At 39.8% G+C, this 26,150-nt stretch overlaps 1 protein-coding gene across 1 annotated transcript in view; it reads left to right on the top strand.

The window, feature by feature from the left end:
* The window catches only part of PEPD (peptidase D), a 141,359-nt gene that overhangs the window by 11,173 nt on the left and 104,036 nt on the right, over positions 1-26,150 (top strand). Inside the window, exons 4-7 of the mRNA XM_055726401.1 lie at positions 11,664-11,727; positions 13,789-13,836; positions 15,525-15,586; positions 22,150-22,194. Of these exons, the coding sequence (XP_055582376.1) occupies positions 11,664-11,727; positions 13,789-13,836; positions 15,525-15,586; positions 22,150-22,194 (219 nt within the window). The remainder of the gene's footprint in view (positions 1-11,663; positions 11,728-13,788; positions 13,837-15,524; positions 15,587-22,149; positions 22,195-26,150) is intronic.

Genomic DNA, 26,150 nt, shown 5'->3' with positions numbered 1-26,150 from the left:
CATTTGTCCCTTCCCTCTATCCCCTGAACCTTTATTTTGCTGTTTTTTAAAAAATAAAACCAGCTTTTAATCACTTTAGGTCATCTTATTACTGTTTTGTACCAACCGGCAATTGCAGTTTATCTGCAAAGTTTGTTACCACCTGCAAATCTCATGAACATACTCAGTTTTGCTTCTGTTCCTGAACAGCATCAGAACTAATTTCAGTCTTTGCAGTATCCCGCTAATCAAGACTTTCAGTCCATTGCTGTTTATCACTTTAACTTCTGGGAACATAGGTCTAAATTGATACACCACTTTTCAGTGTGGGTGGAGGATTTCCCAGCCCTTGAAAATCTCATCTTTTAATCTATTTATTTTTATTTTCTGCTTTAGGATTTTCACTTTTTTATTGGGACTAGTCATTGGGTTTCAGGTCACATCATAGTCCTGTCCAAGCCAATTTGAGTTGACTTTGGAGAGTGACAGTCTTGAGAGAGATTTTTACCAAGTATTTCACTAATATTCAGATAGTACATCTGTTGCTTTACCCTTCATCCAAGCCTTTAAAAACAATGCAGTAAAGCTGGTTGCTTTTGATTGAAGAGACCTACTTGTGCAATTCCCCATGCTGCTTATTTTCCATGATTCCAGTTCTCTCCATAGTACAGTGATTTCCATTTCTTGTCTCCCATTCGTTTATTAAGTTATTTCTTTGCGGATAAAAATTACTTTTACAGAATAATTATTGTCTGGATTGCTCTTTCCACTTTGCTGATGATTGTTTTTCTTTAAACAGTGCTGCTCGAATGCTCTGGCTTCTCAAGTCATCAGTTTAGTCAATGTCCTAGTATTCTAATTGTCCACGAGCCTTGCTAGTCCAGGATGAATGTGTGTTGTTTCTATGACTTTAGTAATTATTTTTATAAATCTTTGTTTTCTAGCTGCTTAAGTTTCCTTGTATTTCCCATGGAGAAACAATTTGTTTTAATACTGTTTTAAACAGTAGTGGTAATTTGTATCAGTCCATTGATTTGCAATCTCTGCCAGCGTAGACGTTTAACTGGATGTAAGTACTGAAGCGCTTCTTTTTTCTTTCCTCTTTTTGATTTGGGTGTACTGAAAAATAGAACCAGCACTAAGTAAATCTGCCTAACAGTGCTGCACCAGAGTGTTTTTAATATCCTGATATGGCTACAAACCACAGCAGAGAAAGTTAAGACTTGCCTATGCATGTCTCATTCCTCTGGTATGAAAGGGAATGTTGATAACCCCCACCAAGCATTTCTTATTTTATACTTTATTTAATGTTCTAGCAGGAGTATAGAGTTCAGTGATACAAACTCCCGATAACATCTTGAAATATCAGAGGATCCAAGTGTTCTTTCGATCAGGCGTGCCATGGTTTTAGCTCCAAGGACTCAGCTGCTCCTGACAGGAAGGTACGTTGCAGCAAAAGAAAGGCCCACGGGGATTTTCCAGCAGGGCTCTGACAAGGCTCCGCACCTCCACGTTGCCTTCTGCTGTGCAGCTGCCTGGTTTGAGTGTAAAGCTTAGCTTCTTGTCAGCTTGGATCTGAGAAGGCACTTCACTCAAGTGAAATACCTGTGGTGATGTCTCTATTCTTGCACTTCTAAAATTCCATGTTCCCAGCTCTCGATGTTAATTGTTTTCTTTAGGTTTTCTATTCCCTGGGACCTGTGCTGTATGCTCAGGAAGGACTTTCTGAAAGAGCATTACCTCCACTGGGAAACATACAAAGAAAAAAACAACCCAAACTGTTTTGCTAAAATAGGATAAGGAAAGTATAATCAATATTAATGCTTCTTAAAAGCTACATGTGCTACAAAACACAATCCAGGGAGATTGTGTTTTGCTTGCTGTGTACCCCTTTACCTGTATACTTGGTGGAGCTCTGGGTGTTGGAGTATGTGGCCTCCACCCTAGTCCTGAGGGATGCCAGATACTTCTTTGTCTTATACAGGCAATGTGGCATAGTGGATCAAGCACTGTTTGCATGGGTAGGTTCTGCCTTTTCTTTGTGTCTGTGGTGGGTTGGCCCTGGTTGGACACCAGGTGCCCACCAAAGCCACTCTATCACTCCCCTCTCAGCTGGACAGGGGAGAGAAGATACAATGAAAGGCTCAATGGTTGAGATAAGGACAGGGGGAGATCATTTACCAGTTACTGTCATGGGCAAAACAGACTCGACTCGGGGAAGTTAGTTTGATTTATTACCAATCAAATTGGATTAGGGTAATGAGAAATAAAACCAAATCTTAAAAACACCTTCCCCTACCCCTCTCTTCTTCCCAGGCGTAACAGTTTACCTCCTCCCCCACAGTGGTGCAGGGGAATGGGGGTTCTGGTCAATTCATTGCACATTGTCTCTGCTGCTGTGTCCTCCTCAGAGGGAGAACTCCTCACAGTCTTCCCCTGCTCCAGCATGGGATCCTTCCCACAGGGGACAGTCTTCTATGAACTTCTCCAGCGTGAATCCTTTCTATGGGGTGCAGTCCCTTTGGGAACACAATGCTCCAGCATGGATCCCCAGCACTGCCCGCAGCCCTGCCCCAGCCTGGGCTCCTCCATGGGGCCACAGTCCTGCCAGGAGCTGCTCCAGCCCGGCTGCCCACGGGTCACAGCCCCCTCCGGGCATCCCCGGCCTGGGGTCCCAGGGGCTGCGGGTGGGGGTCTGCTCCCCGTTACCCCCCGGGGCTGGGGGCACAGCCTGCCTCGCCGGGGGCTTCCCCACGGGCTCCGGTGCCTGGAGCCCCCCCGGCCCCCTCCTGCCCTGGCCTGGGGGGCTGCAGGGCTGTTGCTCTCCCACGGGCTCCCACCCCTCTCCCCCTGCAGCTGCTCTTGCGCAGGAACTTTCCCCCTTTTGAAACCCGTTATCCCAGAGGCGCTGCCAGCGTCGCTGCCGGGCTCGGCCTTGGCCAGCAGCGGGTCCGGCTGGGAGCCGGCTGGCATCGGCTCCATCGGGCACGGGGGAAGCTGCTGGCACCTTCCCACAGAAGCCACCCTGTGCCCCCGCGAACACAGCCTTGCCATGCAAACCCAGTACAGTGCCCGTTGAGCTGTTGCAGCAAGTTCCTTTAATTTATTTCTGGTTTAGTTTTCTTTAGAAGTTGTAAGATTGGGAGCATTATCATCCCCTTCTTAAAGCTGTTCAGGTCATCTTAATGCTGCTGTAAGCATCAGTACTACTTTCTTTCATGCTATTACTGATTAGTATGGGAGCTGTGAGACATGCTACGCACATTCCAGAGCTTGCTAGCATGCTTTTATGTGTTGGACATAAAATATTGTTCCTATTGCCCCCAGTATAGGTGTTTTTCCAAAGTAAAAGCAGAATATCTGCTATTGACAGGTTCAGTATGTAACTTAGTTAAGAAGCATGAATTGAGTGTTTGAGTGGAATGCTGTTATTACATAGTGACCTAGAAATTATACTTACCCTCTTAACCATTGTAATTTTTTTTGTGCTCCTTTTTGGGGAAGAGCGCTTTCAAATGAGTATTTGTTAGCAGTCTTACACTACAAGAAGTCTTGCAGGGATTTCAGTGTATAAACATTTCCTTTGTTACAGTTTTTTTTCTGTACTGGTATAGAGCCCTGCTCTCCAAGGAAGAATTTTATTTGCAGAGAGAAATAAAGCAAAGGTTACCAGTTGAAAGGTTTCTGTGGGTTTTGGGGGCTTTGGGTAGCTCTTGATAGTATCTCTTAAATGTCTAATTGAGGCACTGCCTCTTGAGGTGGAATTTATAGAAAGCCTGAAGAACTTTTAATCTTTTGGGAATGCCTGTGGTGGGAACAGCTAAACAGGAGCAGGGAGACTGTATATTTAAAGTACATGAAATGGGTAGCTCAGAGCTTGGCTTTTATTAGGAGTAACCATGAGAGTCTCCTCAGTACTTCATTTCTGATTTCGTAAGTCCAGTGGTCTGTATGTTGCTCATGGTTATTCTGCTTCCGCATAATTTGTATGTAGTACTTGAAGGTCCAGGATCATATACCCAGCATCCTGTGTCCAGCATTATGCACGTGGACTCTGCTGTTCTGTCGCTCTGCTAGACCTGGCTTCAGTTACAGCCCTGGTTACCTTTTCCAGTCAAATCAGCTGGAGTCTTCATTTCAGTTAATTTTCTTTTAAATTCTGTTCTCAAAATTCATTTTACTCTGGACTGTATCAAAAGGAGCAAGGAGTCTGAGTTTACCTATATGCAGGTACCTCTGTCTTTCAAAGGATAAAACAGAAGTCTAGAGAAGTGTGGAAAGGGAGTAACATTAAGGTAATCAAAACATTGCTGGAGGCTGCCTGTGAGTACCAGAGAGCCCATTAGTACTGTTTTGTTTTAAAACTAGCTTGATGCCTTTTAATCATGTTCGAGAAAGTGAAATTCCTTTTGGATATGTAGGTGATTGCATTTTTTTTTTTTTTGGACAAAGTCAGGAACATCTGCTGGTATCTTGTAAAGCCTCCTGTGTTGTTCTTCCTAGCAGTTCTCGACACCCTCTTGTTTGGTTAATGCTTTGCCATCTGTTAACTTGATGATACTGGAATGAGGAGGGAGTTTATTGGTGAACCTCTGACAGCGTTAAAACACGGCTTTTGTATCCCTTTTCCTCCTTCAGCTCTACATGCTTTGCTGATGTATTTCTATACTCATCTGCTTTAATTTTTGCCAAGATTCTTATTCTTTGTATGCGGTCTCACTGAAACTTTTACTCTGCTTTAAGCTCATTCTACCAAGGCCTGAGAAATGAGTTGTTGGCTGTGTAAACTTCAGTTGCTGAAGCAATTTACTCCTTGTGCATGTGTTTCACCTCAAGTAAGTGAGGAAAAATGTGATGTAACTCATGCAATGACTTACTGGCAGTAAATGTGTGTATGCTGCAGTGCCATGTATACAGGCTAATGTAGGCATTTACTTTACTTAGTAGAGACTATTTGCTCAAGACAAAGTGAATTTGCTATAAAGGGGTGTTTTGTATCTGTTACTCTGAATCTGAAAGTTAGGGCAAAAGGGAGGAAGCAATACTGTTGTGTCCCTGTAAATTATAGAATGATTTGGATTGGAAGGGACCTTAAAGACCATCTAGTTCCAGCCCCCCCACCCACGGGCAGGGACACCTTCCACTGGAGCAGGTTCCTCAAAGCCCCATCCAGCCTGGCCTTGGACACTGCCAGGGATGGGGCAGCTCCTCCGGGCAGCCTCTTCCAGTGTCTCACCACCCTCACAGTGAAGAATTTCTTCCTAATATCTAATCCAAATCTACACTCTTTCAGTTCAAAGCCATTCCCCCTTGTCCTAGCGCTACGTGCTCTCGTAAAGTGCCCCTCTCCTGCTTTCTTGTCAGCCCCTTTAGGTGCTGGAAGCTGCTCTAAGGTGCCCCCAGAGCCTTCTCTTCCCCAGGCTGAACAACCCCAACTCTCTCAGCCTGTCTGCACAGGAGAGCTGCTCCAGCCCTCCGGTCATCTTTGTGGCCTCCTCTGGACTCGCTCCAACAGGCCCGTGTCCTTCTGATGTTGGGGGCCCCAGAGCTGAACCCAGCACTGCAGGTGGGGGTCTCATGAGAGCAGAGCAGAGGGGGACAATCAATCCCCTCCCTCGACCTGCTGACCACGCTTCTCTTGCTGCAGCCCAGGGTGCTGTTGGCTTTCTGGGCTGCAAATGTACGTTGCTGGGCCATGCTGAGCTTCTCCTCAGCCAGCACCCCCAAGCCTGTCTCCTCAGGGCTGCTCTCAGCCCATTCTCCGCCCAGCCTGTGTTGATCCTGGGGGTTGCCCCAACCCAGGTGCAGGACCTTGCCCTTGGCCTTGTTGAACATCATGAGGTGTGCACAGCCCTGCCTCTCCAGCCTGTCAAGGTCCCTCTGGACGGCATCCCTGCCCTCCAGCATGTCGACTGCACCAGGCAGCTTGGCGTCATCAGCAAACCTGCCAAGGATGCGCTTGATCCCACTGTCCATGTCATCAACAAAGATGTTGAACAGCACCAGTCCCAGTACAGACCCCTGAGGAATGACACTCGTCAGTGGTCTGCGCTTGGATATTGAGCCATGACTGCAACTCCTTTGAGTGTGGCCATCCAGCTAATTCCTTATCCGCTGAGTAGTCCACCCATTAAATCCATGTCCCTCCAGTTTAGAGGAGATGATGCAGTCAACTTGCCACACATCAGGAAGCTCGGGACATGCTGCTGTTGACTTGATACCTATTTGAGTGTCTCTGTAATCATTTAGTAATAAAATGTAGAATGTGTAGAAAATGTTTTGAAATTAGTTCCAAGTAGAATTACTCAAATTTTTGTAATGAACATACCCTTAGGAAATTTTTTTTCCAACAGCAATAGTTTTACATTTGGATTACACAGTAAGATAAGTAATCTTGAATTAGGAAATCTAACAGAAATGCTGAAGAAAAGTTAAATTGGACTACTTCAGGAAAAGCTGAATTTCGTTTTAGAGCTGATCCACTGTAAAAACTAAAACCTGAAAATCTGTCCTAGAAGGATTAAAAAAATGCAAATACAAAGCAACTTGTAGGAAAAAGTTGTTATATATATTGAAGATTGTCTGGAAGAACATTTAGATGCAAATGAAAACATATACATATGAATGTATATCAGCAATTAGGTTGCAAATATATTAGCAGTTGGCTTAGATGTGTTTCTTTCAGGAATAGCAATCAGCTGTTACAAATTCTGTTCACAGTTTTTCTTTGGCATTTGTGATTTACATCCAGCTCGTTTGTACCTCTCTTCTGAATGCAGTTCTGAAAACTAGAACACTCTTTTATCATGTTGATACTACGAGGCTATTGCTCCAGAGTCCTTTAGAATACAAAGAAATGTTTTGTAATGGAATTCTTACAGTAATGTCAAATTTGTACAAATCTCTTAAGATCTGCTGTTATGAGTTCTTTGCAGTGTTATGAACAACGGGTTTAAAATGTTTTTAGACAACGAGACCAAGTCTTTATTGGGTTTGAAGTGGAAAGACAATGTGGTTAATAAAATATTGAAAAAAAAAATTAGGTTTGAATTTTGTCCAACTATATAAAAGCTTCAAAATATTTTTTGGGGGTGTATTTATAGAGAGGCTGTCAGAGCTGTTCATCTTACTGATGGATAAACAGAGGAGTCAGTAGTATTGCCTTCCTGTTTGAAAGATCGCATCAGAATGGAACCAGTCATAATACTGTGGTCTGTCAAAATCTGCACTGGCCTGATTAGGTTGTGATTCAGTGGAGCATCATGGGTTTTAAATATGCTGTCATCTGTCACTGTGAATTTAGTTAAATCAGATGGGAAGGTTTGTTCTAAACTTGGAAGTTTTCACTAAGCTGATTGACTGACTGGTATTCCTGGTTACTAGTTTTTAATTGTATACTCCCTTACTTTTTTGCTGGTGGTTATCATGTTTGATTGATGTATAAGAGAAATGAGGTATAGCTAATGTGGGGTATTATTTTACCATCTGACTTAAATGTCTCACACTGTATTTTTATAGTGAAAATATTGCTGCTGTTGCTGTTCCTCTTTTTCCCACTGCTACCTCAGTAGAATTTTGTTTATAATAAAGTTGTCATTTGTTATGGTTGAAAGGTGAATCTTCAATATTTGGTGCTTTAATAAAAACTTAGCTGCTAAAATGAGACACTGCATTAGAATTCAGGTCTTCTCTTTAAAATGTAGCATCGTATTTTTAGGCTATCTTCAATGTTTCCCCCAATTGCTCTGAAAACTGTAAGAAAGCAAGTAGGTGAACTGGATTGGGTAGAAGAACATGGAAGGTGGAAGAGTTGTGTAGGAAGCATCAGCAGGATGTGAATGTAAACAGCTTTGTTTAACACTAACTCAAGGTTTTTCCACTGGACTGGAAATTGTGATGTATTTTAAGTGGTGAAGTAGAGACAGTCTCTCTTGTCTAAGAGATTCTTTGGTGACAAAAAATGAGGACGTATTGTATTCTTATAAAAAAAAGTGCTGGACTCTTATATTTTGTTTCTAATGGCTGTAAACTATGAGGTGCCAGATTTTTGCCTAGCTGCTTGAGCATGTGGACATGATGCTTTTCCAGGAGTTTGGAGTTGCTTATTTCCAGTATAAGATAAAATGATGACTCCCACTATTCTGGAAGCTAACTATTGACATTTCTAATGAACACTCATATTTGCTTGGCTGGAGTTATAAAACTATAGGGAAAGTATATTGAGCCTTTTTTAGGGCTGAAGTACATTATTCTCTGTAGGTTATTGCTAATTTATGTTGCCAGGGAATCTAAAAACTTTTGCATGTGTTTTTCCCCTGCAAAAGCCTGTAAAAATTAGGCCATTGCTTCTGTTCATATCTGTTTACAAAAGTAGTTTGTTTTTTTGATAGGTAAGGAGAAACATGATTCAATAATATCGGGGATCATATCTTCCACTTGGGTAATCCTTCTAATTAATTTATGACTTGCTGTGGGGATATTTGCATGTAGTCTTTGCAGTGATTAATCAGAATTTTGAAACTGGCAGCCCATAGCAGCATTACAAAAGACAAAGCCAAACCTAAAAATTGTAACCAATTAACTTATTCTACCTCCCTGAGAGTCATTTGTAGAGAGAAGCTTTCCTCATCTCTGTGAAGTATCAGATGTACTTGAAATTATCATAACTGAATGTAACTTCTGATTGTCATGATGCCAGTGAGCATTCAGTGGAAGGTACTGTTCCTTGTGACAGTAATGGTCAGTGCTAGAATTTAGCCTGTTTTACATTTAAAATTAATAAAAATGAATACCGAGCCCTGTATCTGCTAAGGAACTCTGCACCGGTACTTTTTTACAGTAACTATGATGTATGTTGGTGCGTAGTAGTCTTTCATAAAACCTAACTAAACTGGTTAAAAAATTGAAGAGACTGGAGGGAGTATGGAGAGGTGTCAGTGAGGATCATCTTTGCTACTTTTTCTCCCTGAGCTTTTGTTTTGCCTTCTACACTGCTTTTCTATATGTGACAGCACAGAATTTTTCCGCTCTTAATGTAGGCTTCCATGTCTGCTTTTCGCTTCCACTTGTATGGTTCTGCAATAGAGCAGGTCTTTGCAGAATTCTCCCCGTTGGGATTAGTGGTTTCATCACTGAAGCATTGTGGCACCTGTGGGGTGGGTAAGGGCTGGTAGTTTGTGGGAAGTGTAGGTGAATTTATTTTACCATCTAGCCAGAGCTGCTAAATAGCTGAAGTGAGGCAGAGCTTTGAGTGCTTCAGAGAAGAGCTGAGAAGTCTGCCTCTCTTCTTTGTCTTAGAAGTCTTGTTGACTTCTGAGCAAGGTAGCAAGAACAAGATCAGCGAAGAGGTACACATCTGGGAAATGTGGCAGCTTGTCTTTAGGTGTGATGGGGTTGAAAGTATCTGGAAGATGACCTAGTTTAATAACTGAGAGAGAGGATGGAGTATTGTGGGAAGCTTCTATTTTCTTTTTCTCAAAGTAGAGGAAAAATTCTCAGCCTTGAAAGGATGATGAGCTACTTTTGTTCCTCAAAAAGAGTGATAATGTACATAAGAGACGTTGGAGGGATTACAGCTGGATTTCAATCAATAATGGATTAATATTAACCATAACCAAAGAATTAAATTAGTAGCAGTGTGCTGTAGACCACACAACTATAGAGGCAACTAACAACAACAAAAGCTGAAAAACGGCTTGTGAAAAAACAGCAGTTTTCTTACTGGCGTGTTGGAAAGTGAGACCTGCTCTTACTTATACTGCATTAAATGAAGTGAATAAAATCCAGCACACTTGTGAGCATACTTTTTAAGAAATATTTAGAATAAACAGTTCTTCGATTCAAACAATGCAGCTAATTGTAAATGGTGCTTTGGAGGTATTGCTCTGAAGAGCATATATTACCATAAATTGCCATTGGCCATAAATTTGCTGGTTGTACAGTTGGGATTCTTCTGATACCAGATGAATTGGTTGAAACTGTAAAAGAGAACAAAACCGGAAAGTGCTAAATCTGTTTATGATGTTTCTGGAATAGTAAAGTACCTCAGTGTGTGAGGAATGAAGGACAGGGAAAGGGGATGCCTGTAGGAGAAACAGAGTATGCAAAAGTTGGAGGTAAGGGAACTATAAAGATTTAAGAGGATGTAGTGATTTTTTTTTTTAATGGTATGCGAAATTAGCCAGGGAGAGAAGATAAGTGATAACTGCTTTCAAATCCCCAACAGTTGACAGAGAGTCCACAAAAGGAGCATTGCAAAAGGAAATGCATAATGAGATATTTTTATGTTACTTTGACTAGTACTTTCACAGATAAATAAACTTTTAAAAATCTGTGATTTAATGCTTGAGAACACCATAAACGATTTCATGTTGTCATTCATGTCTCAGTCTAGTACTGTTTGGAGCACAATGGAATGTAAAGTGAAAAATGAGCGCACAGATTGAAAAAGTGATGTAACTTAGACCTTTAGCCACCTGGTACTGCAGGCAGCTATGGCACATGCCTTTGTTATGGAGCATCTCCTAAAGATGCTGAGCTCTTTGTCCCACCACTTCTGCTTTTTCTTACTGCAAGGATTAGAAATGTTCTTTGGTCTCCAGCCTAATTTATTCTTTCCCCAGTTGGTCTTGTGCTCTTGTAGTCTTAATGTTTAAACAGCTGAAGGTTCTGTCCTGCACACACCTCTTACTCTCCTGCTGTCTCTGAGGAAGCAAAATGCACAGAATCCTCCAAACTCTGGTGCTTCCAACCACGTTTCTTGTCTCCTGTTTTCTTTACTCTGTAGAAGGATGTAAGCTGAGTCAGCTTTTTTCTTTCCTTTTTCCTTTTTTTTTTTTCTTTTGAGATTACATTTTCAGAATGACACTGGTTATATTTATTTATTTGGCAGGGCTAGAGATTGTAATCAGAGACTAAAGTCTCATGAATAACTGGCTGCTACCATAAAGTGAAGGAATAAGCAATGGTACAGCTGCTGGTACGGGGATCGATGGGGGAGCCCTGGAGCACTGATCCATGCTAGTGGCTGCCCCGACTGCAAGTAGATCTTTCACGTTATTCGTGTATTTAGTTAAAGTGTCTAGTTAGGTATTGGGAGAAAACAGCAGAAGTGACTTAGTTTTGGACATGGACATAGAAAGTTGTGCACCCTTTTGGGTTAGAAGGGTGGATCTCTGGTGTCCTGAATAATAGAGGTGGCAGAGCCCATGTCTTAATAACCCTCACTCTGCTTTGTGTTCACATCAGAGGGGTTACCAGGGTAGAAAACGAATGTTTTATTCCTTTTTTTGAGTATGACACAGGGCAGGCTGGTCTTTTGCTATTTCCACATCCTTCCAATATCTGGTGAGTTGGAAGGTTGTATACAAACGGCATGGCAAAAATCTTCAATGGAACTGTCTGGTGTAGAGTGAATGGGGAAAAAAACCCTTTAATTCAGGAGGAGACCATGAAATCTAAGTGTCGGGCATGGACTGGATTAAAGCACACTGATTTTTGTAGCTGTGGCAACTTTCTGTGTAATCTCTTTATTTTGAGAAAGGGAGTTAAGGATAAAATTATTAAAAGATTCCTCATATCTGATTCTGTTGTTATGATAGTAGAGGACATTATTATTTTTGTCTGTGGCCTTATTAAATATAACAATAAAGCTAACACAAGCATTTTTCTGTTGTTTTCCATAGGATTCATCCTCCTGAATTCTTCAAGAAAAAATACGCTGTGGATGAAGTCCACTATGTGAACGAGGTGAGTTGTCTGTGTGTCTGAATATTTTTCTGGGAACACAAAACCAGTATGTGGCAGTGTTTTTGCTTTAATTTTAGTCCTCTGCTTACTGGATGTCTCCTGACCTGGTGGGACAGCCCCCACCCCCTAAGTTACTGGAAAGCATATTTCGTGCTTATAAAGTACTTGTAATTTGTTATTATATCTTTTTAAAGGCTGCCATTTTGAGCTGAACACTAAGGTCTTAATCCAAAGACAGTCTCATAAACATGTTCTGCGCATCATGAAATCTTTCAGTCTGTGTTATTATCCAGCGAAAGTATGTTGCTAAGTACAGGGTTTGCAGTGCCTTGGAGATTTGAGGGGATTGCTTTCAGGGAGATGGCATGTCCTAGCTCTGACTTGGGAGCTCACATTTATTTTATGCCTCTAAAGAGCTGTGAGGAAAGACTGCCTGCCTTACTCTTCATTTATGTTGAATCATTCTAATATTTGAAAAGCAAATGTATTCATATTTTTAAATGCAAGTGTGACTTGCTTAGTTAGGTTTCTCATTTCATTTCTGAGCAGATGTTTGTGTACTTATGCACCTGGGCAGTTATCTTTTCTTTGGTAGGAAGGCTCAGCAGGGTGAGGGCAGTATTCCTGCCAAGCTCTGTGGGTGATTTTGCGTGGAGAGCAGCTTGAAAAGGAAGGCTCCAGTACTTTTGTCCCAGCAGAGCACTAACTTGGACTCACTAGACCAAAACTTTTACTCTCATTGGCTGTGAGGATGTTTTATTTCATTTTCATAATGAGTCCAGCTATGAAGTGAAGTTTGATCCTGTATTTCAGTAGCTGGGGATGGAGGAAGCTGTAGAGTGGTTGTTTTTTTGACATGTGTGAATTGGAGTTCTGTGGAGTGCTGGTGCTCCAGTGCTCATCTGTCAGATGGTGAAAATTGCAAGTGGAAAGTATGTGTTTGATTTTTTAAAATCACATTTATTTTGGGTCACTTTAGTTGTTCTGGGTCACTTTCCATAAACAAATGCCTTTATTGCAGTTCTGTTCTCTGCTTCCTTACTGTGTAAAAACCATATTGATAGGGATATGATAGCTCTTTATATGGACCGGTAAATTGTCCAAACATAAAGGTTGTTTTCCACCTGGACTACATGTATTGAAGTTAGAAGCTGTTGAAGCTTGCAATGAAAATGTTCAACTTTCAGAGATTCTTTCTCTAACTTTTACTTATTTTACCAAGAAATTGGTTTTCCACCATCAGGACACAAGGGGCCTTATTTACAGCATAGTTTTATGTCAACAAATGACCAACTTGTGTAAGTGTTTAATCCTGCTATATCATGGGGAGAAGGAAAAAAAGAAAGCATGGAATTGGTATTTTTAAACCTCACTGCCATATGTTTTCTTTTGTTACTATTATTAGTGTGCTGTTAAGCTGATTTAAAGTTGGTAGAACTGTGCTCTATGGAATTAGGTCATTTGTTCATTTCTTCAAGAAATGTGTAATTCAGCGCCCACCTTTCTGCAGCTGCTGTGAAAGTCCAGTTCTCTACAAGCCCAGTGATTTTGTTCTCAGTTTGTAATTTTTTGAAAGATAACGAAGGAGCCTAACAGAAATCTTAGTAAAAGATGACCCAGTGAGGATAGTAGTAAGTATTGATTAGCAATTATTCAGCACATTATAACATAATAATATTAACGCCTGTGTGTTTTATATGCAGTAGTGTGTTGAGGATAGAGTACCCTGTTCCTTATTTCTGTGTGACATCACAGGTTTTTGGCTCACATTTCCTCTGTCTTCCAAATTATGGTAATAGACTAATCTTAAATTGTAGTTGCTATATATGTCTTTAAAGCACACCATCAACTTAAGCACTATATTTCTGTCTAAATATTTTATCTACTGACTCTTGTTGCATGTTTCAGGTAATACTACGGTATCTGAAAGATATCGGAGGAGCATTTTTCTCTTTGCAGTTAGTTTACTTTATGTACAGCAATTTTTGATTCAATTGGTTTCAATGTAATTTTGAGGAAATAAAAAGAAAAATAATAGCATTCAAAAACTTTTTTTTTTAGATAGCCAATGTCTTGGCTTCGAAGAAACCTGCTGTGCTGCTTACTTTGGTGAGTCATATTCTGAAGAATAACTACTAATTTCCTTCAATAAGGAGATCAGTTTATTCAGCGTTCCTTTGCACTGTCATTCCTAATCTTTTTCTCCCTATCTTGGTCAAATTTGAGGCCATCTGTGTACAGTTGCCTGGTCTCCTGGCCCCTCCATGATTTCAAGATCTGTAACCTCTGGCCTTCCAGTCTGTATTCTCTCTGACAAAAGCTTTGTCTGTTTTCTAGTAAAACATGACAAGCGTATCGAACATTGACTGTGCTATCCTTCAGCCTATGTACAGTGACTCCTTTCTTTTCTTATGCTGCTCTAGTCATGTCATGAGCATGTTTGGGCCTTTCTGTGGGAATCCCACAGGCATTCAGGGAATACTTTTTCTGCATGGAATGGGTTGGTAAGAACAGCTTCTGGGAGGAGGTAGTGATGTCAAATGCCTGCCAAGTGTTTTGAATGGTGCTTGATGATTTCTCTGGAAGGAGGATGAATGAGTGGAGGTAAAGCCTGCAAGTTTCTTCTTCCCTGTCACTTCTCCCCCAGCTGCTTTCCTTGACAGATGTTTTTAAGCCTCTCACTATTAAGAATATCTGATTTCATGTCTCCAATCTGTAGAAGATACGATTTGCTGACTCTGAGCTTTCCCTTACAGCAAGTGCAGTGGCAGCTTCTGGATTTGTTTTCCCATGATAGTTGCCAGACGGAAGTCTTAACAAAAAAATCCCTCCTTAAGCAGTCACGTAGCCTGAGATCTGGTTTCTTTATCCATTAAGAACAGAGGCCCTACATAATTTTCAGTCTTTCTTCCACTTATATTTGTATAATACACACACACATACAAAAGATGACCCTGTACCTTTCTTCCACGTTCTTTAAGAGAAAGGAGTGGGAAAGGGAATATTTGACCATCTTGAATCACAGTGCATTTCTGCACATCAAGTTGTTGAGTAGTTGCCATTCTGTGAGCATCCGGTTGTAATCAGGAATTTTCACCTAATTTTTGGCTGGGAGGACGGAACTGTGATGTGCTTTCACGTTCCTACCACTGCTATGATGAAGTATAGAGCAGAGCACTTCTCTTTCCACTGGCTGAATGGAAGCTTGGTCCTCTCCTTCTGTGGTCTCCTTCCAGACACAGAACTGTAACACTGCTCCACAGGGTTTCCCAGGCACATGTCACAAGTGTTCATCTGCTGTGTAGCAGCCAAAACACTCTTGCTTATGCTTCTTGCTTGAATGGAAAGCTGTAGGGAAGCAGCGTGGAAATTTAAATAGTAAGCATTGCCAAGGCAGTGCATAATAATTTATTTTAAAATGAAATTACTTTAGAAGAAACCTTGCTCGTTTGTTACTCTCTTGCCCTTTATTATTACATAGGTCTCCTAGCTCCCTTTCAGGGCATAAGGGAATTAGAAATCAAAGCTTGCCATTTTCCTAAGCAGCACATCCTAACCTGAGTTCTATTCTGGTCTCCTATGGGACCAATGATTTCTTAATACTGGTCTGCATTTGAGTCTCTGGGTTTTTTTTATTTATATTATAAATTATTTATTTATATTATATTTATTATTCAAGTAAACGTATGTCTAAGTTTTCCTAAAGACTTACTGCAATCAGGTTCTTTCCATGATTTAAATTTTAAATACTTGTGTTTGGCTCAGAATCATGGTCCTTTTAATGTTTTCCTTGCTAGCGCGGTGTTAATACTGATAGTGGAAATGTCTCCAAAGAAGCTTCGTTTGAGGGGATCAGCCAGTAAGTGACAAGGCTTTTTTATACATTAATTTTTGCATGGTTGTGTTGAATTTGGTTTATATTTCACATTAAATGATATTTTTTCCTAATACCAGGATGCTGAATGGCAGATCAAATGTATTGGTATTTCTTTCTAAATAAAATGTTTGATATGTTTCTAATTACTTGAAATACAGTGGTGGGTTTTTAGAAATCTCTTCTTCATCTAAGATCATCCAATGTTTCTCTTTCTCTGTGTTTGCTTTAAATAGCTAAAACCAAATAGACCCATCCTCTTACCTCCATTTCCACTTTTGGGATTGGAATATTTGGATTTCAGATTTTAGAAAAAGTAATCTTTAAGAGTAGCTCCTTTCTCTTACTCACTTCCTTGTACAGCATTAAGGTAGATATTAGGGATTCTGATATGCATCATTTTCTGAAGAGATGTCACATTACAGGTGTAAAATAAAAATCACTTTTCTGCCTAGATGTGATCTTTTAGTGTCCCTGATGTCATCTTTTTATGAAATTTGGCTGCTAGCGGGGTGAAAATATCTTCCTACATACAGTATTTTAAAAAGGCAATAAAATAAAAATACTTCACAGCCTGCTGTGGGATGTGAGGATGATGGCCTCAATTTTGAATGAAATACAACGATCTGTTCTGTTATGATATCCTAAAATGAGATAATTTTCTATTTTAGCTCAAGTGTATGGCAAATGAGAAATATACACCCTACCCCCTTGTTAAAAAGTCATTAAAATAAACATCCATACTGAGATGTTGAGTGGGTGGCCTCTTTTTTATGATCCTTCACTCCCAGCCACCCTGCAGTATTTTTCTCCATCCGCCTTTGTTGACAGCATATTAATTCTGCTGTTGTAATGCACAGAATTTGCTGCAAGTCCGGACACTCGTTTGTGTAGTCTTGAGAATATGCTTCTTGCTGGGATCGTCTTTGTGTCACGTAAACTGAAATCTGGAATCTGGTTCCATAATTACTTTGTTCTCCCCTCCACAACCTAAATGAAAACATAATGATTCAGTCAGGGATATTTGGGACCAAGGTGGTGGTCTTTAAACCTTTTAGGCGTCTTTTGCTGCCTAAATAGTTTAGTTAAACTAAACTATTCCAGAATGCAAGCGAGCCATTTTTAATGAATATTGGGTGTCCTTTCTGCTGTTACAGCATTATGATGATCTTGCTTTCACCAAGCAGATGCTTGGTTATCTTATGCTTTTCAGGTACAGGTGGACTCCGAAATCTGTGTGGAGTGATAACTCCAATTTTGTCTGAGACCAGCTCCCCATGGAACGTAAACAAGCACTAACTCCAGTAGTAATTCTTTATGGGAATGATGTACAAAGGTCTGTTTGAAGTACCAAAAACCCCTTTTTTCCTGAATTTCATTAAACACTAGAATTTAATTAGTAACACATTCTGTTACTAGTCAACATTACATTAGGAAGCCACTCCATTTAGCACTTGATTTGAGATTTTAATAGCATGTCTCTTGCAACACTTAAAGGTATTAATGACATTTTATCACTGGCTTCCCAGGTTTGTAGTAAACATGCTCTGTGTGCGCTCTGGGAGGTGTGCTTCTCCATTCTTCAGGATCGATTTCCAGCTGTTTAGCAGATACGTCTCTTTTGAGACCCAGGATATGCTCATACCTCTCCACCCTTAGGCACCAAGTTGTTGATTTTGTCGCCTTTGACGGATCTGGTTGGTGTCTTCCCCTCCTGTGCTGTCGGTGTGGAAGAACACGCACTGATTTTGCTGTGGGATGTGCTGAAGATGCACTCCCCTCCTCTGACACATACCATGCCTCACACCACTTGTTACTCCAGCCTTCCCTTGATCTCCCCAACTCCTGCTTCTGTCTTCTCCGGGGCTGTCATGTCCCTCGTGAGAGCGTGCTTGGTCTGTGTGCTGGCAGCAGGCACGTGGAAAGTGAACGCTGCTCACAGGGTGGGGAGGAGGGGGTGAGCATCCTTATAAACTCTGCTGTCCTCAGAGTTTTGTTACTGTGTATATAAACCAGTCCATTTTATATTTGCTTTCAGAGCAGATCCAAACCCAGTATCAGCATTCCTGTTTTCCCCACTTCTCTGCCTCTCCTGTATCAAATGTTTCCTTTATGGAAATGCATACATTTCGGACGTATTGATTTCTCCTGAGAGGACTAATACCATGGAGCTTATACCAAGCAATGTGTTCCTTCTAACTGTGCTCCCTCCTGCCAGCCCATGACTGCAGCTTGCTGGCATTCTCTGTCCTCCACTCAGGCAGGCTCTACCCTAGCTATAACGCTGTATTTTCTTCCTGGGTTCTTGGTTTTTTTCCATTTTTTGGCTACCTGGCCAAGATGTATCTGCTTGCTGGGGCCCTTTACTGTCCCTCCTGCTCCCATTTGTCTTTTTTCTCCTAGAGTGACTTGCCCCAGTGTGGATTTTTGTTGTTATGTTTTGGTTTTGTTGGTTGTTTTTTGTCATTCTTTTGTTCTGTTGTGGGGTTTTTTTTTTCCTATGGATAATAATAGAAATGGCATATCATTTTGTGAAAAAGTTGAATCTTGCCCTCTTTGCAGGCTGTTCATCTGCTCCTCCTGTCAGAGGCTGCTTTTTTCATGCCTAAATGATGTTGCTTCCCTGCCTTACTTTTTGAAGCTTTTGAACTTCCTCTAAAACATAATTACCTAAACCATTTGATGAATTTTTCTACTGTAATAAATAGTCATTTGAGACAAAATAACTACTGTGGCTATGGGTTATTTCTACTCTCACCCTGAAGATCACCCCGGAGTTATTTTAGTCCTGCTAGCAATGATCAAACTTGATTTTGTGCGGATAACAGGGCCCATAATAGTGAATAGTTTCCATTAGTTTATGTATAGCGCTCTCATATAGCTAAGTATGTTGTACTAAAAAAAAGCTTTTATGTTGCTGCAATCTGTAAAAATAGAGAATGGCAGTACTTGGAAGTTGCCCTGCTCAGTGAGGGGTGGTACTGTGGCTCGGTGGAGGGGGGAGCCGCCTGGGACAGGGACTTAAGACAAGAGACCTGGACCGTTTGTTCCTGATAACTCCTCTCAGGTCAGCTATGTTCATGGCTGTTAAAAATCCTACAGAAGTGACTTGCTTTCACACGGCTGAAGTGTAGAAGGCAGATTTCTAAAGTAGTTCTAGTGCATTGTTTTCTAGAAACGTGTATTATGTTTGCTGATAAAGGTTAGTTCTATTTGTTATGGCTTGGTTTTTTTCCTAATTCATGGATCCATTTTTCAGATTGGAGAATGTGCAGGAATTTTTTAGATCAAATCAGGTGGGTGGTTATGTACCACTTGTAAAAATGCTTTGAGATGATGTGACTCACTATACGGAAAATGGATTTTGAACCAGTATGGTTAAAAAGTAATGTGCCATATACTTCAAAACACTGGTGAATAAATCTTTGCTTGCTGGGTTGGGTGTAAATGATGGGCAGTTCAAGCAGTTCTACCTAATGTTTAAAGTTTTTCAGTGAATTCCTTTCCCTCAGAACTGCATATAGTGTTGGGTCTGATAGTGAAGACCATCTAAATGGCCTCTTCCCTATTGCATAGTGAAGTCAGGCGTTTGGAGAGTCTCCACATTGAAGAACTGTAGAAAATCTACACTGTGTATGAATATTTTTTTAGATTTTTATCACCGTATACACACTAACTGTATTTGTTAAACTGACAAAAAAGGGTCTCACCCTACGGTGTTACTGCACAGGAGGTGTAGATTTCTAGCTTTTTGTTTTAAAGTAATGAAATTGTCTCACATGTTAGGGGACAACTAAGTATGAAATCAATTTGGAGATGCCTTTCAGTGTAGTATTTCTTAGTTCTGTGTCGATTAAATGGGAGCATTAGTAAGTTACAGATTGCAACTGTAGCAAAATGTCAATTCGTTTTCTTCCTCAAGACCACATTATCTCATCATCTAAGTGTTGTCAATTTGCAAATTGCAGAAAAATGCAGAATTGGCTTGCTCTACATGATCCTTTTAGCGTTAGGGCAGTACATGTTTTTTTAAGAGTAAGTTTTTTATTGTCTAGCAGGATCAAAACTTTGCTGGGAGGACAAGGAGGGTGATTTTATGTAGGACTTTGTGCACAAATTATGGGAATTAAATACCATTGGTATACTCCTGTTGGTGAGGACAAGCCCTTCCCATTGAGCTTTTTATTTAACCACTGACCTTATGGATGTGGTTTGTTTAGCTGCCTTGTTGGTAACTAAAGTGAGTCATCAGCTTTAGAAGTCTAGCAGTTGTAAACAGGTGGCCCTGCAGCCACTCGCGCAGGACCCACAGCTATCGCAAACTAAGTGGAGTTGAGACCGTTCAATCCTTAATCATTGGCTTCCTTGAAAAACCTACATGAAATAGATCAGAATCTCTTCCAAATCTGAATTGATGCTGTGTGCTGGAGGTCTAAGATCTTGTTTTATACTTCACATTGTATCAGAAAGTACATCTTTTGGCTCAAATTGCTTTTCTTAAGGAGCATTATTTGAGCTATTATAAAACTATGCTGGAGTACAAACCCACATGTCTCACCCTCCCCCCCCCCCCTTTTTTTTTTTTTTTTTAAATGCTCAGATGAGAGACATTCTTCTATTGTGGGTTTCATGTTTGGCTTGTTTGATTTGCTTTTGGTTCCATCCATTTGTGCTTGTGGTTAAAGTGAGCGTGTCAGGTTCTTGAGAGAAGAGATTTGAATTTTCAGAGTGTTACGTCATCTGCCTTCTGTACCTGCCCTTCCTTGCCCTTCATTTTCTTTTGTTACTTCGTAATAACCATAGTTTATACTTGTCTTATTTGCATAGAGCTGGTGCTGGAGCTTTCTGCAGTGCTGCAGTGTCTCCTTACACTTGCCTTCATTGATCTGTTTTCTGTCTGACATACTGATGACAATTATTGAAAGTCCTCATGTCTGTTTTGCAGGTGCAGCTTAATTCTTGTGTCTTGGTTTTCTGTGGTGGTGTCAGTTGGTATGCTTTCCAGCCAAACAGGGAGCTCAGGCTTTTGGGTTTTTAGAATTTTTATAGATTGATTTTACTATATCATTTGTGTATTTTCTTCTGTATAAATTTGTTTAACTGGCTCTTCCGTTAAATTATTTCTGCATTGGTGTACGTAGGTAACAGTTATTGAGATGGTGGTGATTAAATTGAAAAAGTGCCCTTTTTCTCTGGTTTTACAAGACTATCTTGCTTCCAAGTGCCCAACTTTATTCTATAATGATGCATTGTTCTGTGACTTGTGGCTTTTTTAATTGTGTTGCTTTCCTGGTGGTTTCTAATTAATACCCGTAATACTGAATACCGTACAGTTTGTCCATGTTGAATGTTGTGATAAGTTGTTGTTTTCTGGTTTGGAGTAGGAACACAAAGCTATTAACCTTCACCTTGTTAGGATTTTATGAGTTTATAAACATATGTTTTTGCAAAAGAGAAACATACTTGTTTTTCTTCTGCTATCTGAGGATGCAGAAAGACCGTGGTACAATTAGAAGTGACTTCTAAATAATTTTTTTAATTGGATTTGTTCTTTAGTTGGTCCCTTCTGAGGTATAAAGAATGGTTAATAACCTGGAATAGATTTAATTTTTCCTTCAAAAATGTGGGAAAATTAATTGTTGCCTTATAACATTCTTCTGAAGGTCTGTTGGGAGCCTTGGAGCATTGTAATTCTCTTAAATGCCCTAACTGAAGAGCCAGCAGTCCTGAGTCACACAGAAATATCTTTGATGCAGAACGCTCCTTAGGCATTTAAATTGTAAGCAAAAAACACCTTCAACAATGCTTGAAAACCCGTTTGTGTTCCGCTTAATTACTCAGCTTCTTACTCTGTTGGCCACTGTAATGTTATTGTTTAGAGAGCCTCAAAATAGTTCCAAGAACACATGAATTGCTAATGTAGAAAATAAACAGAAGAATAGTTAAGTGGTTGAGGCCAAGGTGAGATAGAAGCTTTTGCTTTGCCTCTGCTGTAGATTAGAAAAGACAAGGAGAGCTTCTTTACCTTTTCACAGTTCTCTAAGCAAGCTTGTTTGCGTCGTGTTCTGTGCACACAAAAATGGGAAGGCATAAAACACAAGGATGAAATTAGCAATTCACTGTGTTTAATTTCATTGAAGGGTGTTTGAGGAACAAAGTTAAAATTGTAGAACAATTTGGAAGGGACATCTTGTGGTGGATTTGGTCCAACCCACACTCATAGCACTGAATTGATAACTTTTGTCATTGTCAGAAGTTTAATAAACATGTCTTGGACATACCATTACTCTGACTTCTGTACATTCTTAAAATTATTTATCTGGTTTAGTCTTACGGATTTCAAAATTAAATATTTCTGTAGTGAAGATGAGCATGCACATTCTCCTCACTGGGATTAATACTGATTTGTACTAATTTCCAATACAGTATTTGCTTTCACAAATTTTGACATCCTCAGAGAAGACACACTTAAAAAGTAAATAGGTAGTCTCTGCTATTGTGTGTCTGGCTGTTTTTTAATATTTGTATTTTTTTGCATTTTTTTGTAGATTTAATGTGAACAACAAAATTCTTCATCCTGAAATTGCAGAATGGTGAGTAGCATAAAATCTTTCTCTTTGGGCACTGTTGAACATGCTTGTATTTTGTGCCAGTGCTTCAGAGGTATTTCTCAGGAGAAGCCTCCTACTTTACTGTATGAGTTTTAATTTTAAGCTGTTTTCAGGTTGTGGTGTGGAAATAACATACAAAAGTAAAAACAGGGTTAGGTAACAGCATTGAAAAGTGAAGAACTTACATAACATTTCTAAAGCATTGTGTCTGGATATACACTTCTATAGAATGTGTTAGGATTTAAGGCACATTCATATAAATGTGAATCTGTATGAATAGGAAAAGAACTGAAGATAATTCATATCTAGAAATGAAAATCAAAGGTAGATCAAAACTGTGTCTGAACTGGGAAATATTTAATGAGGTGTTATTACTTCTCTAGGATTTATTTTAATAGCATTAATTCCTTTGAATTATTAGTCATGTAACTATACTTTGTAATTCCAGGGGAATTCTGCTGTAGCCTATCTAGAATAGACAAAATTGGAGTGTGACTAAGTGTATTAGTAGCTTGCAAAGCTGCTGCATTTTACCAGTTTTCCTCTTCTGGTCAGCATTGCCGACTTTGTCCTCAGGATAGCTGCATAACTACAGTTTTCTAGTTTTCCATTTTGTAAATTAACTGAAGAAACAACAGCGGTTTTTTGTTAATGAATTAGGTTTTTATCTAAGCTTTTTCAGTGTATTAATCTAGAAATGAAGGAAGCAAATCCTTAGTTAAGACAGATAAGCTCAAAACCTTAAAATACAATCAGAAAAGTGTACACTGACTACCACTGTCACAGCTTATTGTATTGTATGCTACTATGTATTATTGTTTTTATTTTTTATTGTTAGTCATATGCTAAGAACATTTTTCTAGTATCTGCATCTAATTGCCCGCTTGAAAACTGTGGAGATGTTTTTTGAACATAGTGTGATTTCAGAACGTGTAGAATTTTTAATAGGTCACATTTCTGTTACAGCCATTTTTCATTGCTTGGCATGACAAAAATGTTGTAAAAGGAAAGTGGGAAGCAGGGAAACTTTGCTTAGACATTGTTGCATCACTGAGTCATGGGTGGACCTGGAGATGTTTGGGACTCATTGCTTGCAAATCCTGCTGATGAGCCTAAGTGCTTTGTAACACACAAAACTCACGGTACCAATTTTATAAATCTTGCCTGTTCTGTCCTAGAATTTCGACCCTTCCTTTTCCAAAACAAAGAAGTTATAAAATTGATTTCTGGATTGAAGAGCTGGTGCAGCCTTTGAGGTGCAAATTTCTGAGTAAGGTAGACAGAATACAAGCTTGGAAATTGATGTGTAGAGATGAGCTTTTTGGATCCAAGAAATTGTCACAATTAGGTAAAGAAGCAGCTTAGGAAAATCTGGGTATTTTTTAAAATATTAGTTTCTACTTAGTCAAGCTGCTGTCATTACAGATAAGACATAAGATAATTACAGATTTCTTATTGATAAGAAAAGTCTAGAAATGTTCACACATGTTCTGACACCCCTGATGTGATGCTACATTGCTTACAAAAATAATTGAAAGGGTAAGTGAAGTTAGAAGTTCTTCATAAAATCTTATTTTCCTGCAGAGGTGGCTGCTTCTGAGTTCTAGTTAGTTGGTTTGGTTTTGTTGTTGTGTAAGACTTTGGGACCTTTTAGCCTCTGGCACTTCATTATCATGTATGTGCCCACCAGCCAGAGGGGGATTCTCCAAGTGACCTACCAGGCTGAGGAGTGGAGGAGGGAGCTGCATCTTTAACCTGACAATGTCAGAGAAAGACAAGGGGCAAGAAAGGGGACCCGAAGAGGGCCTGGTCTAACTTCCAAGCTTTGATCTGTAGATACAGCACCACTACAGGGAGAGAGATGATAATTTTAGCAGCAGAAGACTTTGGATTAGGGGTACCAGCTTGTTCCCAAGTTAGCTTTCATTCTGGTTCCATCCACCTTACCAAGGTGTTGCCTGATAAGCTTTTCTCCTCTGTGGTTTGGGTTAAGGCAGGGTTAAATCTTCATCAGGAAGCTCAGGGATGGACAAACATGAAGTCCATGCCCTGAGGTTGTACAGAGATAGACAAAGAATTGAAACAGCAGAAAGGCAGCACTTGGAGCTGGTTTAGGTCTCTTCTGTGAATTGTGAGTGGCAGCCTGGAATTCTGATTTTGTCTTCCTTGTGATCTCATGGGGGAGAGATACTTGGTATGCATTTCTCTTCCACCTGGCTTTCAAGGAAAGGGAATTCTAAGTGAAACCGAAGTTCAAATTTGCATTCCAAAGTGTTTTAAAAGGTTTTATTGAGTTTGGTGGCTTTCATTTTTTCCATTTTAAGTCAGAACTATGTTAGAGACCATTGTTAGGATTTAAGCATCTGGTGAAATCAATATGTGAATGACAGGCTACATGTATTAAAACTTCCTAAAGTAGATATTTCCTTGGAATGTCAAGTTATTGCCCAAGAAACTTTCCTTGGAAAGCAATATTATTTTTAGAATTAAGAATATTTTTATTTTAGGAAGATTAATTTTTTTGCGGGTTATATTCTAGTGTAGGAAATTGCTTCATTTGAATCACGTGTTTGCATGGTTCCATATCATATCAAATTCAGCGAGCTCCGAACTACTGCTTTACATGATACTTGTCAGAAAAACTCCAATCTATACTACGCTGTCAAAACTGCCAGCAAGAGGTGAAATGGCTGAGCTTTCTGAACCAGCCAGGGAGAACTGTGAGCTACAAAAGGCAGCTCTAGTATTATACAGTCCTCTAATAAAATACAGAGAAAATGGTTCAATACTAACAAGGGAAAGCATTAGTGATTAAGGATCTTGCCTCCCATGCTTACTCATCTTTTTCAAGATCTCAGCATTTTCTGACTTGCTATGGAACTTAAGGATAAAACATAAAAGAATTTGACCTTTGTCTGGATTTCAGTAGTTTGCAGAGGGTGTATTTTCACTTTTTCTCTTTGAGTGAATGTGTTTCCAAACAGATTTAAACACTTAAATTTTAAATTTCAGGGTTCCCATTTTAAATTTGATATTGGATGTGTATGCTAAGTATTGATCTCACTGTTTTGAAAAGAAAATATCATCTAATTGAAGACAAACTCTAAACTGGTCCAAATTATCTCCCTAGTAATCAGAAGAAAATTTTTCTACACTAGCACTTAGCAATATGGCCTTTTGTTACTTTAGTATAGCAGTGTCTACCAACCATAATCGTGGTGGTGCTAGAATATAAATATTTAGGAATGCATGGCTTGTTTTGTGCCTGTATATACTGTATTATTCTGTTACCTCAACGAAAATGGAATTTGATAGTTGTGTGGAAGATTTCATATGTTCTGTATTTTGGATTACTTTGATGGAAAACTGTAATTGTTTCTTTGGTGAAAGTGTTAACAGTATGTTAACGTCTTAAACCTGGGCATATGCTCTTTGTATTTTCAGAGGTTTATTTATGTTGTAAGCCTCTTAACATCTTGTTTGAACTGTTTCAAGATGAACTCCCATGTTTGATGGTCATGCAACTATCTTTCAGAATTGTAGTGTAATGTGCATTACTGTGTTTACTGCCTTTGGTGCTAGTTCAGTTAACAAGTTTTTATGCGAAAGCTTGCAGAAGAGCATAAATGTATCAGCTATGGTACAGACAGTTCTATAAATAAAATGTGGAAAGGTAACAGCAAAGGTCAGAAAGGGTGGAGACAAGGTAGGTCTGTGGAGGCTTTCTACATGGGGAGCATCTGTACTTACTAGGTGGTCTGTAAATGTAAAGTTTCCAGAAGGGCGAAGAGGAGTGGACATAGCCAGATGTTTTCTACATGTGTCACAGAAAGCAGCCGTTAAGGTTGCACACATGTACTAAAACCAACAAAACAAGACAGCTGATAAACACTGAGCTGACAACTGGGAACAAATACTTCTGGCAGTTCGATCAGGAC

Source organism: Falco cherrug, chromosome 14, assembly GCF_023634085.1.
Source record: "Falco cherrug isolate bFalChe1 chromosome 14, bFalChe1.pri, whole genome shotgun sequence".
Taxonomy (NCBI): domain Eukaryota; kingdom Metazoa; phylum Chordata; class Aves; order Falconiformes; family Falconidae; genus Falco; species Falco cherrug.
The sequence above is the reverse complement of the archived record's forward strand: the minus strand, read 5'-3'. Positions and strand labels throughout refer to the sequence as shown.